Below are 26667 nucleotides of genomic sequence, written 5' to 3' on the forward strand. Positions count from 1 at the left end.
TGCCCCCTCTTCCATGTGTATCATCCATGTACAGCAGCCCCTCCCATTCCATGTGCCGCCCCCTCTTCCCTGTGTATCACCCATGTACAGCAGCCCCTTTCTTTCATAAACAGCTTCCTTGAGCATCAGTTTCCTTTTTCAAGTGTTTATTCCCATCTTCACGCTCCTCTGTCATATGTAGTAACCCCTCGCCTCCTTCATGTCCAGGTGCCCCTTGGCCTGTAGCCATCCAAGGCTTTGGCCTTTGTGACGTTTCCAGAAAGCCCTGCACCTTATCAACAAAATATCTTTTAAAGCCACCAGCAAGCAAAAGAATACTTTTGTTGGCCTACTTTTTAGCACTTTTTCAATTGCCGAGTGCTGACAAGTTACCACGAGGCCTGCTGGATCCACTTTCTTATATTAGTTCCTATATCCAAATCTCTTCCACAGTCTTCACCTGTGGTGATTACCCGGTCAGCTGAGGGATGACAAGTGCATCATCCCAACACCCAGTTACACCCAGGCCTTGATATGCTCAAGGTATAGGAACTGAAAAGACAGAGGTACCAACAGAAGCACACTAGGCAGGTACAGGCGGAGAATCAGACAATCCAGGTCAGCAATCAGTGATCAGAAAAGACATAAACAATCCAATAACAAACCAGGCATCATAAATGGCAGATTAGAGGTACACGGTACCAAGGGATGAGGAAAGATCAGGTGGAGAAAAATTCTAAGGTGGGTCCAGAGAGCAATCTAGCAATAGGGTCAGTAGGCAAGCAAGGTTGTACACTGAAATCCACAATAATAATAATCACATCCAGTGCAGTAGCACAAGGCAACTATTCACTGATGAGACAGCCCTTAAAGAGTACTCAAGCCGAAGCTCGGGTACAAAAGAGAGGGAAGCCACAGAATACTATTGAAGCTTCTCTCCTTGCTGTGTTGTCCTCCGTCACTGAGCATGGCCCCCTGAAAGATTAGCAGCAATGCATTGTTGCTAATCCTTTCGGGGTCACGCAGTTCTTCTTCCTCGAGCATGACCATGCAATAGCCAACGTAACCCGCCCGCGCAGTAAGCTGGCATGCGCATGCGCGGGCATTCTCAAGCGGCTACTGCCCGGCCCCGCTTCAGGTAGAAGAGCTGTTTCGCCCCCATGTGGAGGGGGGCCGTGCTCAGCTGCACATGCACCACGCGGTACACATTGATGCAGACACCAGCGATTTTTTAAATCAAGCTATGCACAGAGAGAGATACTGCTTGCTTGGCAGTTTGCAGCCGTCATCTCCCACAATGCCTCGGGGTCAACTTCCTGATTAGCAGGAAGTAGAGAGTGGCTATCCGAAAGGAGGAGATCAACGGAAAGTGAGCAGGGATTGGAACAGCGCCTGATAATTCAGGATCATACATCTAATGCCATTAATACATACATCATTTATATGATGTACTACATAATGTACGCTGTTCCAACCCAGCTATTGATCTATGTTGGCCTACACTGGTTGGCCATCCCTGTACTAAACTAAGAGAACTCCTGAGTCACTCAACTGCGAAGGTCATGTTAATGGGTGAATTCGGAGATATCTTCTTGGTTTTCTTTAAGTACATTAATGTTAAGTGAAATAAGTTTCAATCTCAGACAATATTTGTATTCTTTATCTGGTTTATCACCCTTCTCCACTGTATGATTTACAGACCAGATCTATTGCATTTATATGCATGTATTGCTATTGTTATATGTATATTGCACAATAAAAATGGATTGTTTAAAAACCAAAAAAAATAGCCTGGTCACAGCGGGTGGGTGGATGGGTGTGGGGGCTAAAGCCTGTGGTCCTTAAAGTGGATCCGAGATGAAAAAGTAACTTTAACAAGTAACTTATCTAAAGTTTAGATAGTTTACACAGCAAATCTAACTGCAAACAGCTTCAAAAGTGTATGTTTATTTATTGCTGTGATACAATGAGGGCAGCCATGTTCTGTTTGTCACATTACACACAGGCAAGCTGATAGCATCTTTAGCCCTCAGCCTGTGGAAGATTTCCCTCTCCCCTCCTACTCCCCCCTCCCCTCTGCCTCTGAAATCTCTGGCTAGTAACCTCCTTCCCCTCCTGTCCAGACTGAGCTCCCATAAGCCCTTGCTACCTGGGAGGCTGGGACTGAGTGCCAAGGCTCTCTGAAAAGCTGTTGGCGAAGCTTGTTTAGTTTATATGGAATTAGAGTATTAAAACAAAACAAAAAAGTATTTGGCTTGAGGAATGCCCTATAAACTATATGTAAGGAACACAATTATGCAATGAGTAAAAGTTTATCTCAGATCCACTTTAAAGCGGAATATAACCCTGCATTTCAACTTTGCTCTAAAACATTATTTACAGTATATTATATGCAACCAGCATTTTTTTTTTTACTAGACCAGCATTGGAAGGGTTACACAGGGCTTTAAAGTCCCTAGAGATTTCTGCAACCGAATCCGAACTTGAGTTAGATACTTTTTGTTTACAAATATGTGTTTGTTATGACTCATCTCTCTCACTGAGAAGGAGCTTGGAGGACAGCCAAAGAGATGTATCTATTGATAAACAGTTACACACTAACTAAATAGAATGTAACCATCTGAATGTCTGCACGGAACTTAAAACCTCTGTGTTTAACCCTTCCAATGCTGGTCTAGTAAAAAAAAAATGCTTTTTGCATATAATATGCTGTAAATAATGTTTTAGAGCAAAGTTGAAATGCAGGGTTATATTCCGCTTTAAGTGGTTAAAAAAGTTTTCCATGAAATAATCTGCATGCAGAGATGTTGCTAAAGTGCGAAAGTCCTGAAAAAACTTTTCTTACCTTGTCAAAGTACAGGACCAGCATGCCTTTGTCAAACGCTCCCTTATCTATTTCATACTTGGAGACGTATCTGTCCACTCCTTGTGTCAACTGGAATCAACATGGGAAGATCCACATTAAACAGCATTTGTGTTTGGGAAGTCAGAGGAAACATTTGAATTGCATATTTGTTCTAATTTAGTAATATAGAAAGTTGTATAACCAGAAGATAAAGAAGAATAAAGGAAAAAGTCCTGAGCGACCTGAGTAGGTCACAGGTGTCAAACACAAGGCCCCCGGTACAAATGCTGCCCTCCTTGACATTTTATGTGGCACTTAAAGGGACACTATCGATTAACATGTTTTTTTCCAATTGAGATAGGAAATGTTTGGGAAGTGCTGCTAAGTACTTGTGTATACATTTCACTGCTTATCTATTTGATTACTGTTATCTAATTCCTTTCACATTTTTCTGACTGTAGTCTGCTGAAATTCTGATGGCAGACTCAGCCATGAGGGGAGGGGGGGGGGAAATTCCCTTACAGTGTATCTGTTAACTCTGTGTGCGCAGAGAGCTCAGTTAGAGACAGGCAGAGCTTTCTCTACACACAAAGGGCTCTATTCTCAATGATTTACCGCATGCGGAAATGCACTTGCGGTAAATTCCCGACTGAAAAAAAACCATCTTGACATTCACACATGTTTACGCATGAAATTTACCGCATGCGTAAAATTGTACGCATTAATTACCCGCATGCGTAAAAAATGCGGTAAAAGTCCGCAAAAGTCGGTAGTTTCCGCAAAAAAAAATAATCAAAATTCACAAAAAAAAGAGGCGCCTTATTTCTGACTTAAAGGGATACTGTAGGGGGGTCGGGGGAAAATGAGCTGAACTTACCCGGGGCTTCTAATGGTCCCCCACAGACATCCTGTGCCCGCGCAGCCACTCACCGATGCTCCGGCCCCGCCCCCAGTTCACTTCTGGAATTTCTGACTTTAAAGTCAGAAAACCACTGCGCCTGCATTACCGTGTCCTCGCTCCCGCTGATGTCATTAGGAGCGTACAGCGCAGGCACAGACCATACTGGGCCTGCGCTGTGCGCTCTTGATGACATCAGCGGGATCGAGGACATGGCAACACAGGCGCAGTGGTTTTCTGACTTTAAGGTCAGAAATTACAGAAGTGAACTGGAGGCGGGGCCAGAGCATCAGTGAGTGGCTGTGCAGGCACAAGATGTCTGCGGGGGACCGTTAGAAGCCCCGGGTAAGTTCAACTCATTTTCCCCTGACCCCCCTACAGTATCCCTTTAACTACCGATTTTTTATCACCTACTAGTACTTGGTGATATATTTTGCTTCCCATTGACTTAAATGGAGTCTTGAGCGCTGTGTTTGCTGAACTTTAATTTTTTTTTTTGGACAAGTTTCTTTATGCAACTTTTTTTCCGCATGGTTTCCGCATGTTTACTATGTAATTACGCATGTTTCCCAAATTGTTTTACGCATTGTTCCCACTTGCGGGAAACATGCGGAACATTTTTAGTGAATGTGGAAAAAATGCGGAATTTATCACATGCGGTAATATAGCGGTAAAAAGCTCTTACCGCATGTGTGATTGAGAATAGAGCCCAATGAGCTAAAGCTTTTGTCTTTGACATAACGTGAAAAGTAGGAACATGTTTACACAGTGTAATGATCTGTGCCTGTGTCATCCTGCTGGTAGCAGCACTGAGGAACTTGAGGTGGACTTCCGCTGTCTACCAGCAGATGGCTCTCATATTGCTGGGAGCGGTGCAATTCCTTGGCTCACCAGCAGATGGAACTGTGAAAGATTCTGGCCAGTCACCTGAGCAATGTGCTGCATAAAAGGATGGACTTGCTAGCAGCACATTGCTAGGTCATTGCGCATTTAATAAACACAAACTGCGCCTGCCAAAGTACAAACGGGTGCAATAGCATATGCTTCAATCGAGTGTTCGCTATCACAAGTCCTTGAATATCAGTCTATAGTGCTGTGACAGCGCTCCTCTTCTTTTCTACAATTTAAACATAGAAAAAACAATCGCACATAGTGCATTACTGTGAATCGCAAAGTACAATTCCCCACACGTGCATAAGTGCTCAATTGTGCATCACTCGTGGTCTCTACAGCCCCTCCACACTAGCAGCTCACCAGATTGACACCACCTCACAGTCCAGGTGGGTCTAGCGCTTAGCCTATAGAGCGGCCAACTCCAGGGCCGAGCCTGGGCGGGTGCTGCGGGTGCAAGGCACCCAGGCGCCTGCCTCTGAGAGGCGCCGCCCGGCCCCGCTCGCCCGGCCCCGCTCTCCCCCTGTGGCCGCCGCCGCCGCCGCTTCAAGCTCCCTCCCTCTAGCCGCCGCGTCAGACCTCGATCAGGCGGGCGGGCGCTAGGACCTAGCACGCCGCACTGATATGCGGAAGTGACATCACTTCCGCATATAGAGCGGGTGCGTCCGGCGCCCTTTTCCTGGTCGGGTCGCCCGCTGATTGAGGTCTGACTAAGGGCTGCTGAAAGGTGAGGGGGGAGCGGAGGCGGCGGGGCGCGCTCCTGTCACTCACTACCTATCCTGGGCACAGATACCACCTGGCTACCTATCCTGGGCGCACATACCCCCTGGCTACCTATACTGGGCACAGATACCACCTGGCTACCTATCCTGGGCACAGATACCACCTGGCTACCTATCCTGGGCACAGATACCACCTGGCTACCTATCCTGGGCACAGATACCACCTGGCTACCTATCCTGGGCACAGATACCACCTGGCTACCTATCCTGGGCGCACATACCCCCAGGCTACCTATCCTGGGCACAGATACCACCTGGCTACCTATCCTGGGCGCACATACCCCCTGGCTACTTATCCTGGGCACAGATACCACCTGGCTACCTATCCTGGGCACAGATACCACCTGGCTACCTATCCTGGGCACAGATACCACCTGGCTACCTATCCTGGGCGCACATACCCCCTGGCTACCTATCCTGGGCGCACATACCCCCTGGCTACCTATCCTGGGCACAGATACCACCTGGCTACCTATCCTGGGCACAGATACCACCTGGCTACCTATCCTGGGCGCACATACCCCCTGGCTACCTATCCTGGGCACAGATACCACCTGGCTACCTATCCTGGGCACAGATACCACCTGGCTACCTATCCTGGGCGCACATACCCCCTGGCTACCTATCCTGGGCGCACATACCCCCTGGCTACCTATCCTGGGCGCACATACCCCCTGGCTACCTATCCTGGGCGCACATACCCCCTGGCTACCTATCCTGGGCGCACATACCCCCTGGCTACCTATCCTGGGCGCACATACCCCCTGGCTACCTATCCTGGGCGCACATACCCCCTGGCTACCTATCCTGGGCGCACATACCCCCTGGCTACCTATCCTGGGCGCACATACCCCCTGGCTACCTATCCTGGGCACAGATACCACCTGGCTACCTATCCTGGGCACAGATACCACCTGGCTACCTATCCTGGGCGCACATACCCCCTGGCTACCTATCCTGGGCACAGATACCACCTGGCTACCTATCCTGGGCACAGATACCACCTGGCTACCTATCCTGGGCGCACATACCCCCTGGCTACCTATCCTGGGCGCACATACCCCCTGGCTACCTATCCTGGGCGCACATACCCCCTGGCTACCTATCCTGGGCGCACATACCCCCTGGCTACCTATCCTGGGCGCACATACCCCCTGGCTACCTATCCTGGGCGCACATACCCCCTGGCTACCTATCCTGGGCGCACATACCCCCTGGCTACCTATCCTGGGCGCACATACCCCCTGGCTACCTATCCTGGGCGCACATACCCCCTGGCTACCTATCCTGGGCGCACATACCCCCTGGCTACCTATCCTGGGCGCACATACCCCCTGGCTACCTATCCTGGGCGCACATACCCCCTGGCTACCTATCCTGGGCGCATATACCCCCTGGCTACCTATCCTGGGCGCGTATACCCCCTGGCTATCTATCCTGGGCACGTATACCCCCTGGCTACCTATCCTGGGCGCATATACCGCCTGGCTACCTATCCTGGGCGCATATACCCCCTGGCTACCTATCCTGGGGACATATATCCCTGGCTATATATTCTGGGGACACTGTCTGTTTGTCATTATGTGCATTTACTGGTGAAAATCTCTCTTATGTGCATTTGCTGGTGAAAAGCTGTCTTCTTATGTGCATTTGCTGGTGAAAAGCGGTCTCTTGTTATGTGCATTTGCTGGTGAAAAGCGGTCTCTTGTTATGTGCATTTGCTGGTGAAAAGCGGTCTCTTGTTATGTGCATTTGCTGGTGAAAAGCGGTCTCTTGTTATGTGCATTTGCTGGTGAAAAGCGGTCTCTTGTTATGTGCATTTGCTGGTGAAAAGCGGTCTCTTGTTATGTGCATTTGCTGGTGAAAAGCGGTCTCTTGTTATGTGCATTTGCTGGTGAAAAGCGGTCTCTTATGTGCATTTACATGGGGAAAAGCTGTCTCTTGTTATGTGCATTTACATGGGGAAAAGCTGTCTCTTATGTGCATTTAGTTGGGAAATTTTGTCAGTAAAAATAATCTTTTGTCAGTAAATTTTTAGGTATTTGTCAGTAAAAAAATAACGTGAAAGGTTGGCAACACTGGCAGGCTGCGCGGCGCAACGGGAAAGATACAGGCAGCCCACCTCACGCTTGGGCTTGGCGGGGGGGAGGAGCCTACGACAGCGAGAGTAGGGTGGCCGCAGGCAGCCATAAATACGCAGTGTGTGACTGCGTCGCACACGCAGAGCCTCTCAGCCTGAGTCAGTCCAGAGACTAGCAGACTCGCAGGAAGCCAAAGCCAGCCAGGAGCAAGCCCATGGAAGAGGGGTAGGAATGGGGTATCACGTGCATGCGTGGAAGGTGTGGGTGTGATTAGGCAGGACATGGGTGTGGTTATGTGGTTGGGCGCGGTAAATTTAACCACTCCCATAGGCGCCAGAGAAAATCTTGCACCCAGGTGCCAGGCACCCCAGGCTCGCCCCTGGCCAACTCCAATGACACTTCCACGATAGTTTAGTTCACAATTGGATGATCCATATTTAATGACAAGTTCCACATGAAAAACATATAAGAACACACATAGCATAAAACCGTTGGGCTAAAAGTTATGGCCTGCGCAATATCAGCGCACTCACTTGTGTAGGAAGATAACAGGCATTTCAGGCATTGCAGCCTAGCAATAAAGCTTCTCTGCTGGCGGTGTCGGCGTCCCGAACTTCCCCGCTCCTCGTGGCAGCCTGTCTCCTGACCTTCCAGATCCCAGTGACGTCAGCGCTCCTGGTCACACCCGACGCGTTTCGTCCAATGGACTCATCAGGGGCTCATGATGAGTCCATTGGACGAAACGCGTCGGGTGTGACCAGGAGCGCTGACGTCACTGGGATCTGGAAGGTCAGGAGACAGGCTGCCACGAGGAGCGGGGAAGTTCGGGACACCGACACCGCCAGCAGAGAAGCTTTATTGCTAGGCTGCAATGCCTGAAATGCCTGTTATCTTCCTACACAAGTGAGTGCGCTGATATTGCGCAGGCCATAACTTTTAGCCCAACGGTTTTATGCTATGTGTGTTCTTATATGTTTTTCATGTGGAACTTGTCATTAAATATGGATCATCCAATTGTGAACTAAACTATCGTGGAAGGGTCATTGGAGTTGGCCACTCTATAGGCTAAGCGCTAGACCCACCTGGACTGTGAGGTGGTGTCAATCTGGTGAGCTGCTAGTGTGGAGGGGCTGTAGAGACCACGAGTGATGCACAATTGAGCACTTATGCACGTGTGGGGAATTGTACTTTGCGATTCACAGTAATGCACTATGTGCGATTGTTTTTTCTATGTTTAAATTGTAGAAAAGAAGAGGAGCGCTGTCACAGCACTATAGACAGGTCATTGCGCTTGTTTCCTTGCAGGGTTGTGACTCTGGCCAACCTTCCTGAACTCTGTCCCTGCATACTGAACTCCTGGTATTGATCGTTGCTAGTCTGACTATTCTCTGCTTTCTGTTTATAAGGGATACAATCCTTTATATTGTGAAGGATCAAAACACAGTCCTATTTCAGGGCAGACCACCTTGCCCACCAACACTTATTTGTAACTTTAACAAAAGGACTATATAAACTAATGCAAAATAAGAAAATGGTTCCCACCTTGCAGCACCTGTTATAGCCGTTGGGAAGGTTTTGTGCATCTGGTGAGCTCAGACGCCCCCCAGTATATGGCCTTTGATGCCTTATTGGTCTTCCTTATTTTGGTTGAGCGATGCAGAAATGGGTATCACGGCCTGATGAAGGGCACATACAATGTTATATAAAAGCCCGAAACGAACATGTGTCATTGCCTTGAAGTTCCATACCCGCAAAGCTACAACCGTTTGTTGATTCAAACCTCTTTTATGTATTCTCAAGACCTACCACTGTGATATTGAAGAACTATGTTCTTTGAGGTTATTTATATGTGTCAATAAAGTTTTTTCAGAGACTTTTTTTTGCCTTTTTGAGATTGCATTAGTTTATATAGTCCTTTTGTTAAAGTTACAAATAATTATTCTCTGCTTTCTGACATTGTACTTCATATTCTCTGATTATTGATCCTGGCTTGTATGATTATTCTCCTGTGTTCTGATTCTGCTGAGACGTGTCTGTATATATTCTCATATTGTGTGTGTTGCTGTATATATTTGTATAGATAGATAGATAGTCAGGGTTCTGGTATTTGTGGTGCACCACGCGTTGTTTGATTGTATATTGTATGTGTATGGTGATCTGCATTTGTACACTTGCATTATTGTAAATAAACACATTTATTGTTCTACTCTGTTGTGCAGATGTCAGTATTTCAATTGTTATCTTCTGGTTTTGTTTAAACCAAAACGATTGCCATGCAGAGATCGTGGATCTGCCAGTCTGGTTCCAGTCACGACCACGATCTGCATGGCCAATCATTACAGAATGACCTAGCCTACCCATATATTGATCACAGAAATACTGCAGATTCATCTATCTGTACAAAGAGTTGGAGTTTTGATGATGTGCACTACTATGCCTTGGTTGCTGAAGAAAGCAAAGATTATTCCTTCCTGTATTTTGCAGCTTACCCCAGAAAGCAGCTTCAGCAGTTATTGGAGTTAGTGCAAAAATAGTGCAGAAAATCTTGTCTGCAGAAGATGTGCAGGACCTGCTGCAGGTCCTTCAGTGGTTGCTGAAAAGTAAATTATCCAAGGATAATTTTCTTGATCCTCCATTCAGCCGAGATCAGAGATGCAGAGATCGTGGATCTGCCAGTCTGGTTCAAGTCACGACCACGATCTGCATGGCCAATCGTTACACACAGCTACTTAGACATTTTTTGTATGTTGTCATTTTAGAACACTTGGGCATTGATAGTAATCCTTTAAGAGCTTCCAATATCCAATACATAATTGCAAACATTTACACAATTTTGTGTAATTGTAATTAGCAGATTACGATCATCACTACTTTTAACCGTTGTATTGTTTTAGAATAAAATCCCCATTATCCGACACCAACAGGGATTGGCTGATGCTGGATAAGTGTAGTTTGTTGCTATTCAATGTTAAAGAGGAGCTGTAAACCATACTATCTCAGAAAAAAACCCACATATATAAGTAAATACTTGCTCTACTTACATAACACATGATGTATTGCACTGTCCATGTTTTGATTTTAGTTATTTTTCTACAGTAAAAAAAGATAAAATCCTCCTTAGGATTCTTCATTTTAACCATGTCTATCTTGAAGACAATCCTGATGTCATTTCCTCCCTTACTCTCCTCTGCCTGATTAGGTATCATTGCCCGCCCTACCACTTAATCTTCAGGTACTCCCACCCAGCTCTGTAATAGAAAGTGCATTGTCCCAGCATGAGAAATATTGGCCAATCAGAGAGGAACAGAGGTGTGGGATGGGAAAACAGTGGGGGGAAAGAGGCTTCAGCCAATCAGGCTGCATTAGTTAAGGCTTAGAGGAAAGTAAAAGAGCAAAAAAAAGACAACCCAGCATGCCCTGCAACTTTGTGCAGCAATGTACCAAATAAGAGTCAGGTAAACTGGGGGATTCTCATTTATCAAGAAAAGTAAGAGGTGTGTTTTTTTTTTTTTTTTTTACTTTTGGATTGCCTGGTTAGCATCCTTATTACTTGTTTACCAGATAAAAATAAAGAAAATTGATTTTTGATTGTATGCCCGACATTTACACTTAAATTCTTTATTTCTTTATTTTTATCTGGTAAACAAGTAATAAAGATACTAACCAAGCAATCCAAAAGTTAAAAATTACTCTTACTTTTCTTCTTTATAAAACAACATTCCCCAGTTTCCCTGGCTCTTATCTGGTATATCTGCTGCACAAAGGAAGGTGCAGGGCATACTGGGTTTTCTTCTTTACTTCCCCTCAGACATAACTTATGCAGCCCGATTGGCTGAAGCCTCTTTCTCTCCTTTTTCCCTCTGATTGGCCAATATTTCTCATGCTGAAACAATGCACTTTCTACTGCAGAGCTGGGTGGGAGTGTCTGAAGATGGGAGGAGGGGGGGGGAGAGGGAATGATACAGAGTACGGGAGGAAATTATGTCAGGATTGGCTTCAAGATAGACAAAGTCAAAATGGAAAATGCTAAGGTGTTTTTTTTTTGTTTTTTTTTGATTGGCTGACAGCTCCTCTTTAAGAAGACAAAATCATACTTAAAGGGACACTTAAGTCAAACAAAAAAAATGAATTTTACTCACCTGGGGCTTCCAATAGCCCGCTGCAGCTGTCCGGTGCCCTCGCCGTCTCCCTCCGATCCTCCTGGCCCCGCCGGCAGCCACTTCCTGTTTCGGTGACAGGAGCTGACAGGCTGGGGACGCAAGTGATTCTTCACGTTCCTGGCCACAATAGCACAATTTATGCTGCTATAGCATATATCATATACCATATAGCAGCATAGAGGGTGCTAATGTGTCTGGGAACGCAAAGAATCACTCGCGTCCCCAGCCTGTCAGCTCCTGTCACCGAAACAGGAAGTGGCTGCCAGCGGGGCTAGGAGGATCGGAGGGAGACGGCGAGGGCACCGGACAGCTGCAGGGGGCTATTGGAAGCCCTAGGTGAGTAAAACTCATTTTTTTTGTTTGACTTAAGTGTCCCTTTAACTGTCATAGCCACACTGATTACATTATCATATGACATAGCATTTTTTTTCTGCATTTGGTATTCACCCTTTCTAATTCATCCTTATCTGGACTGAAACCGGTCATCATAGAAATCTCCATGACTGTCATAGTAGCATCTCTGGAGGGGAGGAATCTATAAGGAGAGAAACAGATCTGTTTATTTCATTTTCTGATGAAAGATGAGATTAAAAAAAAGGTTGCCTGTTTGGTGTGCAGTTCAGAGATCACCATAATGGAACTGCAAAGTTAAAAAGTGGACCTGAACTCTTGCACAGAACAGAAGGAAAGCACAGAGAAATGCACACTGTATGTATTTAGAGAGTTTAGCCTGTCTAATTTCCCCCTCATCTTTGACTAATTATGAATCAGCTGGCTCGGCAGTGCAGCTAGTTTGTAAACACAGAATTTTAACCCTATGGCTGCTTCCATGAAATCAGAAAGTAGACAAATTTGAAAGTGGGAAGTAGCCAAATTTGTATGAGCTGTAACAAAGGAATGTTTTTTTCTTTAACTGTTATTATGCTGTTGCTTATCTTTTAGACCAGAGAGGAAGTTCAAAGTTCAGGTCCGCTTTAAAAACAAAAAAAAAGTTTAAAAAACATTTTAAACCCCAAACAAATGTCTGAAATATAGTTAGAGGATAAAGGCATAGCCAGTGATGAGCCTGAGCTTTCGCATAATTGAGAAAAAAATTAAAATGAATTTAATTTGTAACCGTAATCAGAACCCATCTTTTTGCAACTACGCATCATATTGTGCAATTTTATACCAACTTTAGGGGTTAACAGCAAAGCCCCCAGATTCGCTATGTATGTTAAGAGGAATAGTGGGAACAAGTAAAAAAAAAAAAATTTCAAACCGCGTAAGTTTTGAGAAAATCGATTTTAAAATGCAAAGGAGAAATGGTTTTTATATTTGATTAACCACTTCAGCACCACAGGGATTTTTGCTTAAAAACCAGAGCAATTTTCACATTTCAGCGCTCCTCCCATTCATTCACCAATAACTTTATTGCTACTCATCAGATGTAAATGATCTATATCTTGTTTTTTTTTTGCCACAAATTATGCTTTGTGAGGGTGATATTTGCTTTTAGTAATTATGTTATTATCTGTGCATTTTAAAGGGAAAAATGAGAAAAAAAAGAAAAAATACACTATTTCTCCATTTCCATCCACTATAGTTTTCAAATAAACAATGTTACCATAGGTAAAACCCACATATTGTATTTGCTAATTTGTCCTGGTTATCTCAGCATTTAGATAATGTTCCTAGTATAATGTATGGCGATAATATATTAGTTTCTGGTTTGTGTTTTTTGTTTTCTCATTGTACTCTATCAGTAATTAACCACTTAACATCTCAGTCGTTTTCAGCTTATGCATCCGAGCAATGTTCACCTCCCATTCATTAGCCTATAACTTTATCACTACTTATCACAATGAACTGATCTATATCTTGTTTTTTCCGCCACCAATTCGGCTTTCTTTGGGGGGTACATTTTGCTAAGAGCCACTTTACTGTAAATGCATTTTAACAGGAAGAATAAGAAAAAAAATGAAAAAATTCATTATTTGTCAGTTTTCGGCCATTATAGTTTTAAAATAATACATGCCTCCATAATTAAAACCCACGTATTGTTATTGCCCATTTGTCACGGTTATTTCACCATTTAAATTATGTCCCTATCACAATGTATCGCGACAATATTTTATTTGGAAATAAAAGAGCATTTTTTTCCGTTTTGCATACATCACTATTTACAAGCTTATAAAAAAAAAATAGAGAGAAATATTTCATCTTTACATAGATACTTAAAAAGTTTAGACCCTTAGGTAAATATTTATGTTTTTTTTTTTTATAGTAATGTTTTTTTTTGTTTTTTTTTATTAAACATTTTATGTGGGCATTTTTGGGAGGGTGGGATATAAAAGTGTTTAATTTGGGGAAATATTGGTGTATTGTAATGTTTTTGAGGATTTTCTTGTAGTTTTACTTTTTGGCCACAAGATGGCAATCTCGATTTTTTTTACATGACGTCACTCTAAGCGTACAATGTACGCTTAGAGAGACACAGCTTCAGAAAGAGCGAAGCTTCCGAGAGAAGCTGTCGCTTTTTCAGCGGGGGAGAGGAATCAATGATCGGGCTCCATAGCCCGATAAATTGATTCCGTGGCTACCGACTCCGCGGCCGGGAGTGCGCGTGCACGCGCGTTTTTATACGTCAAGGAGGACAAAGTGGTTAAAAGCCCTTATCTTCATGATTAACAGTAATACACTCTCATGGCATACATATTTTAAAAGCTCCTAGGGTAACTATGTATTCTCTTTTCAATGCTGTCACTTTTTTTTTTTTTTTTTTTTACAAGTATTTATTTAGGGGTATAGAGTACATGAAAATAACAGTTTTATTGCTTTTCATTCAGTTTTCCGGTAAAAAAAATCACATGACTTAGCCCTCAGTTGTTAAACACCACAAAATCTATTCTCTCACTTGTCACGGTTAAAATGATACCCTATATACATAATCAGATAGCTTATTGGGCATACAGCACACTGTTTACCACAAGTACGCCTATCTACTCCCCTGAGCTTCAGATGAAGTTTTGTGGGGAGTAGATAAGCGTAGCAAGGGATTCAAAGTTGTTAAAAAAAATCAATTTCCTTTGAATTAAAAAAAAACTTTTTCAAAAATGACTTTTTATTTTTATTTTTTTACAGCAAAGCCGTAATAACAAAATGTTCCGCAAAATTTTGCATAATTGTAACTAACAGATTATGATCATCACCAATCACGAGGACTTCAGCCTTTTCCTGCATTATCGTTTTACTGTTTCTGTACAGCTAACATTTTTAAAGTATTTTTTTTTAATGTCATTTGTTTGCGATTATTTTACTCATCACTCCATGGGCCTGATTCACTATTCGGAGCTAACCTAGTTAGCATGCCCAAAGGCTTTGGGCATGCTAACTAGGGTGCTAAGTAGTTAGCACCAAGAAAAGTGAATCGGCTCGTGCGCAAAGTCATGCACGCAAAATGTTGCACGCATACAGTGTGGTGCTTGTGAAACGTCGCATCGTGGTGCAACGAAAACAGCACACCCGATGCGACTATAAGAGTGCATTGGGTGCGACCTTAACGTTGCATAGTGTGACGATAAGGTCGCACTCAATGCGCCCTTATAGTCGCATCGGGTGCACCATTTTTGTCGCACTACAATGCCATGTTTTGCACGCACCACAAAGTTTTGTGCGTGGGACTTAGTTAGCGTGCACAAAGTCACTTTAGGTGTGAAGAGGGGCTCTTCACAAGCGTACTAACAGTTAGCACCGCTTTGTGAATCAAGCCCCATATCTTTATATTGTACCCAATGATCGCTTCATCCTATACAATTAAACCTGTGTCCCTGTGTCCTCCTGTCTCCATGCCTTTGTTTGCCAGCACGCAAGAGTGGCACACGAGTGGACGTTGGACACCACAGGAAGTCGGGGGCAGAGGGGTGGGTGTGTGCGCACGTGTTGCAGCGTGCGGGCATGTACTCATGCCCGCAGACCATGAGGATTTTGCTGTGGTGACGACAATGGCAGGGTGGGGCATGGTGGTGGTGTGAGGGTCTTCACAAGACAAATGGAGCAGGCTTCTATATGTTTCTGAGAGGTATGTCTTGTGTAAACTATTTCCTCTACAAAAAGAAGAGCGGACCAGCACCCAAATGCTTCAGCAGAACGGACCCTACAGTTGTGTTGCAGAGGTGGCACACCTTACCCAAGATGTGGGTTCTGTAACCTGTGGGTGCTGAGCCCAAGCATCCAAGGATTCAATGATCAAGCAAAGAGTCCAATTACAAACATAAAATCCCTCCACCCTCCTCCTCCTGGATCTTGTCTTCCAGGGATTTGTAGGATGTCAAAAGTAAGCTCACAAACATTGGCCAGGAATCAAACCCTGGTCAACTGCTTGGAAGGCAGCTAAGCTCACCACTATACCACCAACATAACATGCTGAAGCCAGCCAGTTCACTCATCTCTTCAACTACAGGAAAGGCCCAGGAGTAGTCTTATCTACCGTAAAATCTATGTTACAGCAGGGCCCTTATTACACTTTCTCTTACAGGCCTATGGAAACCGTTTTGCCCATGTGATAAAGCGAGGTGCAAAAATTAAATCATGCCTAGCAGAGGATGGATTCAATCCATCAACCTCTGGGTTATGGGCCCAGCACACTTACACTGCACCACTCTGCTGCCACACAGTGAATGCTTTGTTGTAGGAAAAAGTGGCGTTAAAATTCTTGGAGCAGACTTACTTCCTCCCTCCAAAAGACACACATACATCCCCATAAAATCATTTAGCAACAACTGAGTGCACAGTCTCTGTGGCGCAATTGGTTAGCGCTTTTGGCTGTTAACCGAAAGGTTGGTGATTCAAGCCCACCCAGGGCCGGCCTTGCCTTTTGTGTTCAAACACGTGGCACTTTGCACTTTGCATGTGGCATTTTGCACTTTGCACGTGGTACTTTGCACGTGTTTACACGTGGCACTTTGCAAGTGTTTGCATGTGGCACTTTGCACATGGCACTTTGCACATTGCACGTGGCACTTTGCACATGGCATTTTGCACTTTGCACGTGGCACTTTGCACATGGCACTTTACACATGGCACATGGCACTTGGCACTTTGCACATGGCACTTTGCACATGGCACTTGGCACATGGCACTTGGCACTTTGCACATGGCACTTGGCACTTGGCACATGGCACTTGGCACATGGAACTTGGCACATGGCACTTTGCACATGGCACATGGCACTTTGCACATGGCACTTTGCACATGGCACTTTGCACATGGCACGTGGCACTTTGCACGTGGCACGTGGCACATGGCACTTTGCACATGGCACTTGGCACGTGGCACTTGGCACGTGTCACATTGCACGTGGCACTTTGCACATGGCACGTGGCATTTTGCACTTTGCACTTGGCACGTGGCGATTGGCACGTGGCACTTTGCACGTGGCACTTTGCACGTGGCATTTTGCACGTGGCATGTGGCACGTGGCATTTTGCACTTTGCACTTTGCAAATGGCATTTTGCATGTGGAACTTTGCACGTGGCACTTTGCACGTGGCAAATGGTACTTGGCACGTGGCACTTGGCACGTGTTGGCATGTGGCACGTGTTGGCATGTGGCACGTGTTGGCATGTGGCACATGGCACTTGGCACGTGTTGGCATGTGGCACGTGGCACTTTGCACGTGCCACATGCCAAGTGCCACCTGCTGCTGCATTACCCTGCTCCTGCTGCCTGTGCTGCTTACACCACCAGGGTGCCACAGGCCATTGCTACTGTGCTGATACCACCTATATTTAACCGAAAAACACAATTGCTGCGTAATTTTTTTTGGAGGAGTCTGGGCTGAAAACTGCCATCATGTTCCAGCTGTTGGACTTTGGACACAATGTGGGCTGCACGACCGCTGTCTGGAACCTAGGCCTGATGTTAATTGACAGCCATTTTTTTTTGTCCCCACATCATCAATTATTGTTTCCCTTTAAAAAAAATTATGATGCTACATGCCTCATTTACCCTCAAAAACTTTTTTTAAAGCAATTTAAAGGTCCACTTCCGGGTTTTCTACCCGGATATCCAAATTTGCCCGGATACCCCGGATAGTAGGGTCGGATATCCGATTCTATTCGGATACCCAACAGTTTGGATCCGGATATCCGGTCTGGATCCGGATATCTGGGTATCCGGATGCGGGTCAACCTTGATTTTGAAAAGGGGTATCGAGCACCCCTGATACACTTTAGTTATGTTGTACTGCTCACCTCTCACTGGTATTATTCAGCTCATTAGCCAGTGATTCACTTCAGTTACTACTTACAGACAGTCACACTGCCACTGCAGTTCGTTTACTAAGTTTAGTGAGTGACGTTTTACTGCTCACTGCTCACTTGTATTTAGATCATTTGCCAGTGTTACACTTCAGTTACGTTTTACTGCTCACTGCTCACTAGTATTATTCAGCTCATTAGGCAGTGATACACTTCAGTTACCACTGAAGTTGATTTAGCTAGTTTCCTGAGTGAAGTTGTATTGCTCACTGGCTGCTCACTTGTGTTCAGCTCATTAGCAACATGTCTGGAAGGGTTCGTGGGGGTGTCAGGAAAGGGAGTTTCATTGCCTCCACACTTCTGGGACTGGTCCATAGCCAGGGAGGGGACGCCCGTTGTACTGGCATTTTTATGGACATTATGACTGCATCCCAGACCTCTGCTGTGAGCAGCACTCCAAGCAGCAGCAGCCAACGCCCCACGCTTGCTGTGACATCCACCCCAGCAGCCAGTGGTCAGCAGCCTTCCAAGAACGAGAGCGTTCTGTCCCTCAGTCCGGCATCTGGGAACATACTGATGGATGAAGCTCAGGATATACTGGGGACTGATATGGAGGAGATTGAGCTCGGGCCAGAATCACAACTGTTATTGAACGATGTTGATGAAGAGGGGTCTGTGTCTGGGGATGTAGGGGCAGAAGAGGAGGTCGGGGAGTCAGAAGAAAAGCTTCATCCTGATGATGATGATGATGATGATAACGTGGACAGTACATATGTGCAGCCTGAGTCCGCGGAAGAATGCTCGGAGCAGGATGATGAGTCACTTAGGCCTAGGCAAGGATATCGCCATATGTCAGGCAGGGGCAGGTGCAGCAGTGGGCGTGGATGATGACAGGACACTGCTTCAGCCAGCACCACCACCATGCAACCCCCAACCACAGAGATTGCCGCTGCTTGCGGTAGTGGCCAGGGGGCCACAGGTCATTGAAGCCCCCGGTATGGAAATTTTTCCCAGTGTCAAGCCAGGAGAAAACCTATGCATTCTGTAACTTGTGCAGAAAAAAATTGGGCCGTGGGAAAAACGTGTCCAAGATGGGTACCTCATCCCTCCAGGGCCACCTCCTTCAGGGTTGAGCTCCCACTGCCATGAGTATGCTGAGTTCAAGAGGATGCAGGTACTGCAAGCAGGGGGTCCTCAGAGCACAAGGCACACCACCGCAGCAGCATCAACTCTCCTTCAGGATTGTGAATCCCCTGCCGCATCAGCAGTAGCACGTAAGCGCTATTCCACCTCCAGTGCTCCCTCAGCTGCTCAGGACACAGATATTGAGGCTGGCAGCAAAGTCCTCATCATTGTCCTCCTCTGTTTTTCCTGTAGCACAGCATTGTCAGACCCTGCTGAGCGACACCTTTCAGGGTCTGACCAAGCCTCTGCCTCCAAATAACAGGTGCATCCGAAAACTAAATGGCTTGCTGGCCTGGGCCATGGCATCACAGCTCCTTCCCTACTCCCTGGTGCAGGAGGGGAGCGATATGCGGATGCTGCTGCAGTTTGGCACCCCTGGATGGAAAATTCTCCAGCCGCCACTATTTCTCCAGAAACGCCATGCCAGCACTCCACAAGTTTGTGGTGGAAAATCTAGCCCGTTCGCTCGACTACTCTGTGGGTGAGCGGGTCCACGTCCCCATGGACTCGTGGAGTAGCCAATTTGGGACAGGTTGCTACCTGTCCTTTACAGCGCACTGGATGACACTGGTAGAAGGGAGGGAGGAAAAGAGCGCAGCAGCCCAGTTGGTGGTGCCACCATGCGGGATCAGGTGGGATGCAGCAGGCTCCTCTTATCCCACTTCCTCCACACCCGGCAAGCAAGCCCACCATGGCAGCAGCAGCACCAAGCCTCGTCACTGCCAAGCGCTGCTGAAATTAGTGACCCGGGGGAAAGAAAAACTTATGTCCTGGCTGCTCTCAGGAAGCAGGAGCGGAAGTGGCTGACCCCCAGAGGCCTGGAAGTTGGGTATATGGCGGCCGATAACGGGGTCAACCTGGTGGCCGCAGTGCAGCAATGCGGGCGACATTTCAGCACAAAATAAACACAATGTGAGCAACATTTCAGCATAAAGTAAACGCAATGTAAGCAACATTTCAGCGCAAAGTAAACGCAATGTGGGCAACATTTCAGCACAAAATAAACACAATGTGAGCAACATTTCAGCACAAAATAAACGCAATGGGCTTGATTCACAAAGCAGTGCTAACCTACTTAGCACGTCTAACCAGGGTGCTAAGTAGGTTAGCACCGGATTTCTCAATCAGATCGCGCGCAAAGTTTTGTGTGCAAAGTTTTACGCACATAAAGTCCTATGCGCGCGCTAAGTCCCATAGGCTTTAATGGACACTTCGTGCAGAGCGCCCTGTGCTCTGTGCAGTGCGCGCATAAAGTTTTACGTGCGTAAAGCTGGTTTAGACGTGCTAAGGGGGTTTTCACAGGCATGCTAACAGTTAGCACCGCTTTGTGAATCAAGCCCAATGTGGGCAACATGTCAGCACAAAATAAACGCATTGTGAGCAACATCTCAGCACAAAATAAACGCAATGGGGGCAACATTTCAGCACAAAGTAAACGCAACGTGGGCAACATTTCAGCACAAAATAAACGCAATGGGGGCAACATTTCAGCACAAAAGAAATGCAATGGGGGCAACATTTCAGCACAAAATAAACACAATGTGAGCAACATTTCAGCACAAAATAAACGCAATGTGAGTAACATTTCAGCACAAAATAAACGCAATGTGAGCAACATTTCAGCACAAAATAAACACTGGCCTCAATTCACTAAGATTATGCTGGAGATAATAAGGCAAGAGAAAACGTACCACCACACAGTGAGAGAGTTATCTTATCTCTTAATTCCTTAAGTTACCTCCTCTGTAGTTAATTTACCTCCTCTGTAGTTAATTTACCTCCTCTGTAGTTATTTTCACACGCAGTTATTTAACAGCCTGTCTTTAACTCTGGAGTTATTTTAAGGATTGGAGAGTTAACTTAAAGACAGAAGAGTTAACTTTAGGTTTGCCTGAGGTAAAATGTTGCCTGAATACTACATGCCTTATCACCATGGTAACAACTCTAGAAACGTTATTATAGACAGGTGATAAGCTTAGTGAATTGAGGCCAATGTGAGCAACATTTCACCTGTAAAAAAAAAGCATTTACTCACCTGACAGAAGTCTCCGGCCTCTGGTGTGCTGCTCCCGAGACCATCTTGCTCCTGCACCGCAGTCTTCCGCCCTGACAGGCAGAGCAGGGCTACGGCAAGATGGTGCCCGAAGCCCTGTACTGGAGACACAAATAGTCTCCAGTACAGGGCTTCGGCAGCCATTTTCCCGTAGCCCTGCTCGCCTGCCGGAACGGAAGAGTATGCAGGCTGGAGCGGGGCTGCGGGCAATGAACTGGCACGGCATCTATAGATGCCGCAGCCAATTCATGCAGATACGGTGGCCAGAGTCCCGAGACGGGACATTTCCCGGGACCTCATGCAGCCTGGGACAGCGGACCCCGAAGGCAGGACGCGTCCCGGGTAAAGCGGGACGTATGGTCACCGTACTTCTGGACAAATGAAAATGCTATGCTGTGCGCACTTTGGATGAGAAGCATGTGTGGGTGACCTCTTGTACGGCTAGTTGGGGGGTTTGGGGATACAGACAGTAACTAAAACTGCTAATTTGGAGGGGGGGTTGATAACTTACAGCCAGGGCCGGCCCTAGACTTTTTGCCGCCTGAGGCCGCCGCCGAGCTGGAGGGGTAGCGGCCAGGACGGGGGTATTGGGCCTAGCGGCGGGGAGGGGGGTCGGACCCCTCCCCTCCCTCGCCTGGGTCCCCCGATCTGCGCTCCCCTCCAGCCTTAAATAGATCAGAAGCAGCCGCTACTCGTAAGAGGCACGGGCGGGGAGGACTCGCCTCTTCCTCGCTCGATCCAGCGTGCGCTCCACTGACGTCACTTCCTGCAATGCCGTCCACTTACAATACAGTGGGCGGCGTTGCAGGAAGTGACGTCAGTGGAGCGCACGCTGGATCGAGGAAGAGGTGAGTCCTCCCCGCCCGTGCCTCTTACGAGTAGCGGCTGCTTCTGATCTATTTAAGACTGGAGGAGAGCGCAGATCGGGGGACCCAGGCGAGGGAGGGGTGTCCGACCCCCTCCCCGCCGCTAGGCCCAATACCCCCAACCTGCCCGCTACCCCTCCAGCTCGGCGGCCGGCTCCCCGCACTCACCGAAGGGCGGATGCCACCCCTAGAAATGTGCTGCGTGAGGCAAAAGTTTCACCCCGCCTCATGAGCGGGCCGGCCCTCTGCTGGATGCCTGATTGTAAGATTAAAAGTGTACCACATAAATGGGGAGAGAAGCAAAGCATAAGTATGAAGCAATAATCTGGGAAAGAAGTAGTAAATGTTCAAGAGTCAAAAGAAAAGTAATTTAGCTGAAAGGAAAATTATGCAGCCACAATGGTTTAGCACAAACTGTGAGAGTTTGAGTCACCAATGTTATACAGCACTAAGAGCTAGTTATAAAAACGGTAAACATATATGCAGTCTATTTTTCACTTAAATTTGGGTCAAAAAATGTTCATTATCCTACCTAGCCCTCCTCACAGTAGTTCTCACTACCAAGTCCATGCCGGTGCTCTCTCCAGTAGTCACTCACAAGCAGCTAGAGTTGCCAGGTCGGCTGATGGAGAAAACTGGACAGGGGGTGGAGTTAGGGGTGGAGTTAGGGGCGGAGTCAGAAGCACACTTTTATGTAGAGTGGGGCTAAGCAATGGGCTTTTTAAAAAAAAAATTATAGTATTTATATCGCACTGACATCTTCTGCAGCACATTACAGAGTACATAGCCATGTCACTAACTGTCCTCACCAGTAGTACTGGTCCAGTGCACATAAGAGACAGTTTTTCACCAGTAACTGCACATAAGAGACAGCTTTTCACCAGTAAATGCACATTATAAGAGACACCTTTTCGCCAGTAAATGCACATAATAAGAGACAGCTTTTCCCCAGTAAATGCACAAGAGACAGCTTTTCACCAGTAAATGCACATAATAAGACACAGCTTTTCACCAGTAAATGCACATAATAAGAGACAGCTTTTCACCAGTAAATGCACAAAAGAGACAGCTTTTCACCACTAAATGCACATAATGACAAACAGCCAGTGTTCCCAGTATATGTAGCCAGGGATATATGTGCCCAGTATATGTAGCCAGGGGGTATATATGTCCCAGTATATGTAGGCAGGGGTGTAAATGTCCCAGTATACATAGGCAGGGGTATATATGTCCCAGTATATGTAGCCAGGGGGTATATGTGCCCAGAGTAGGTAGCCAGGGGGTATATGTGCCCAGAATAGGTAGCAAGGAGCTATATGTGCCCAGAATAGGTAGCAAGGAGCTATATGTGCCCAGAATAGGTAGCCAGGGGCTATATGTGCCCAGAATAGGTAGCCAGGGGCTATATGTGCCCAGAATAGGTAGCCAGGGGCTATATGTGCCCGGAATAGGTAGCCAGGGGCTATATGTGCCCGGGAATAGGTAGCCAGGGGGTAGATGTGCCCAGAATAGGTAGCCAGGGGCTATATGTGCCCAGAATAGGTAGCCAGGGGGTATATGTGCCCGGAATAGGTAGCCAGGGGCTATATGTGCCCAGAATAGGTTAGGTAGCCAGGTGCCCCCCCCCCCCCCCCGCAGGAGGAGAACAGTGCAGCAGAGAGAGAGCTGGGAGCAGCGGTGGAGAAGGGGGGCAACCCCCCCCTTCCCTCACCTTAGGGTGCTCTCTCTCCCCCGCTGTCTCCTCCAATATGATGTGCAGGCTGGCGGGTGGCTGCGGGCGGAACTTACCTCTGTGTCGCAGGCGCTGGAAGTTCGGGTCCCGCAGCCGCTGAGATTCGACTCAAAAAAGATCCGGATCAAAGATTCAAATCATTTATGAGCCGGACAACACTATTCAGACTGATTAGTGTTGTCCGGCTCATGAATGATTCGGATCTTTGATCCGGATCTTTTTTGAGTCGAATCTCAGCGGCTGCGGGACCCGAACTTCCGGCGCTGGAGCGACACAGAGGTAAGTTCCGCCTGCAGCCACTCGCCAGCCTGCACATCATCCTGGAGGAGACAGCGGGGGAGAGAGAGCACCCTAAGGTGAGGGAAGGGGGGGGGGGAGATTGCCCCCCTTCTCCACCGCTGCTCCCAGCTCTCTCTCTGCTGCGCTGTTCTCCTCCTGCGCTGCGGGGGGGCTCTAAACCGGACAACTTAATTGTCCGGTTTAGCATGCCTTTTTGCACCGGACACAGCGCACAAAAACCGGACTGTCCGGTGTAAAACCGGACACCTGGCAACCCTACAAGCAGCTGCTCCCTGGTTTTCACCCCTCCCTTCAGTGACTGGAAGGTGGGGGCAGAGTAGTGTGTGCAGAACAGAGCACAGGCAGGCAGACTAAAATACAGTCTTTTCTGTCCGAGGGGTTAACTTACAGAGCCACTCTGCGTCTTATCAGCAAGTGAAGATAGCTCTGTCATTTTTCAGCCAGCTGCTCCTGATCTCTGGCAGGCAATATCAGGAGGAGGAAGAACAGCATCTTCAGCACACATGTTGGGCACGCACGGGCCCCTTAAGGCCCCGTTCACACTGCACGCGTTTCCAGCCGCGTTTTGGAAACACGTGCGGGAGGCCGACACGCACGACATCAGACAGTGCATAGAGTGCACTGTCTGATGTTTACACTGCCTGCGTTCCAGACCTGTGCGGTCTGGGAACGCATGCTGCACGCATTTCTTGCAAAAACGCGTGGCTGTCCCATTCACTTTTCAGTGATGGGATCAGCCACGCAACGCACACAAACGCAGATGGCATGCGTGTTCGTGTTTGTAATGTGAACGGGGCCTAAGAGGGTGGGCCCAGTCGCCACGGCGACCCTTGCGAAACCGGAGGTCCTACGCAAGTGTATGTGAACACTCTCATAGGAAACCATGGCACAAGCGCTTTTAGTGCAATTTTCAAAATCCGCAAACGCTCATAGTATGAACAAGCTGTTACTAACTATCATCATCAGCTCAGTATGGAAAGTGAATGGAGGTCCCATTCTCCTTATCACACAATACTGCAGGGAATCTTCCACCAAAACTTCATGCTATGGTCTTATGAAATACTGTATATATAATATATATAGATTAGGCAATACCTGGTGCAGATCTCTAGCGAGGCAACCGCTTTAGCTTCCCCGGCCCTAGCTGTGTTGAAAAAGGAAATAAATGTTGCATTTTAGTATTCTCTAATTCACAATTGCTCAATGACCACTTTCACAATGACATCAATACCTAATTAGAGGACAGCTGAAGTGAGAGGGATATTGAGGCTGCCACATTTATTTCTTTTTATACCCTGAACAAGCATGCAGATCAGATGTTTCTAACTGAAGTCTGACTGCATTAGCTGCATGCTTGTTTCAGGTGTGATTCAGACACTACTGCAGCCAAAGAAATCAACAGGACTGCCAGGCAACTGGTGTTGTTTAAAAAGAAAGAAATATGGCAGCTATCATTGCTCATACTGAGTAGCTATGAGTACGTAGCTACACGGAATTTAAATTTAAATTAGCCAACTCTGACCGTTAGGTGGTGGGCATTGGATCCAGGCAGTGGCATGGGTGAGTTAACTAACCTCCTAGGGATGGCGGAAACGCCAATTTCTGTCGAAAATGCGCATTCCGCCATTGCCAATTACGGATACCGCTACCAATTCCGCTTTCCGCGAACGATTTCCGCATTCCGATGCGGATTCAGGGAATGTTAAGCAGAAAAGTGGAAACAAGAGGAAAAAAAAATATTTCAAAAAGACCTTGTAGTTTTTGAGAAAATCGACAGAAATGACAGCGAAAATGCCCACTTTAGAGGTTAATAGCAAATCCCCCATAGGAAACACCAAATTTACAGGTAATGTTAAGCAGAAAAGTAGGAACAAGAGGAAAAAAAAACTTTCAAAAAGACCTTGTAGTTTTTGAGAAAATTGATGTTAAAATCGCGGAAATTTCCCCAATTTCCGTGAAAATTTCCGCAAAAATCCGCCTACTACCACACTTGCATTACCGAATTTTGATGCAGAAATGCAATTTCCACGGAATCCGAACGAGCATCCCTAATCTCCAGGCCCGTAATTACCTCACAGGAGCCTATAGGCACAGATGTCGTGGCATCTTAGACTCCTCCCCACATGAATCTACAAACCCCCACCGAACCGCACTGCACTGTACTGGTTATCCCAGCTGTCACTTTTCCCTTACTTCCCTTGTCTGTTATAGGGAGCTACAGGTGGCCCTTAGTATTAGGTAGCCAGAGCTATTCTCAGTATTAATTAGCTAGAGGAACCTCAGCATTAGGTAGCTAGAGGTGCCCTTGACAAAAGAGAGATCTCGTCTGTGGAATACAGGGTGAGAAACCTCTCATTTACTCAATCATCAGGACTCTGCATAGGGAGGGAGGAAGGGAGGCACTCGGTGAGAGGAATGAGCTGCCCTTCCATAATCAGGTGTCTGTAGGCACATGCCTACAGTGCCTTATGGTAAATTTGGCCCTGACCCTCTCCCGCAGTCAGCTCTGGCTAATTTGATTTTGGATTCCGAGTAGCTATGTACTTGTATCAGTATGATCAATACTAGCTGCCAAATACTAGCAATACTAGCTGCCACATTTTATTTCTTTTTAAGCAATATATGGTTATGGTAAATATATATACAGTATGAACA

General features: G+C 46.6%; 1 protein-coding gene across 1 annotated transcript in view; it reads right to left on the minus strand.

The window, feature by feature from the left end:
* Positions 1 to 26667, minus strand: part of LOC137562609 (A.superbus venom factor 1-like) — a 554872-nt gene that overhangs the window by 31607 nt on the left and 496598 nt on the right. Inside the window, exons 33-35 of the mRNA XM_068274112.1 lie at positions 25108 to 25156; positions 12084 to 12171; positions 2825 to 2914 (exon numbers count right to left, since the gene is read on the minus strand). Coding sequence (XP_068130213.1) covers positions 2825 to 2914; positions 12084 to 12171; positions 25108 to 25156 — 227 coding nt within the window. The remainder of the gene's footprint in view (positions 1 to 2824; positions 2915 to 12083; positions 12172 to 25107; positions 25157 to 26667) is intronic.

This window comes from Hyperolius riggenbachi, chromosome 3 (genome assembly GCF_040937935.1).
Source record: "Hyperolius riggenbachi isolate aHypRig1 chromosome 3, aHypRig1.pri, whole genome shotgun sequence".
Lineage (NCBI taxonomy): Eukaryota > Metazoa > Chordata > Amphibia > Anura > Hyperoliidae > Hyperolius > Hyperolius riggenbachi.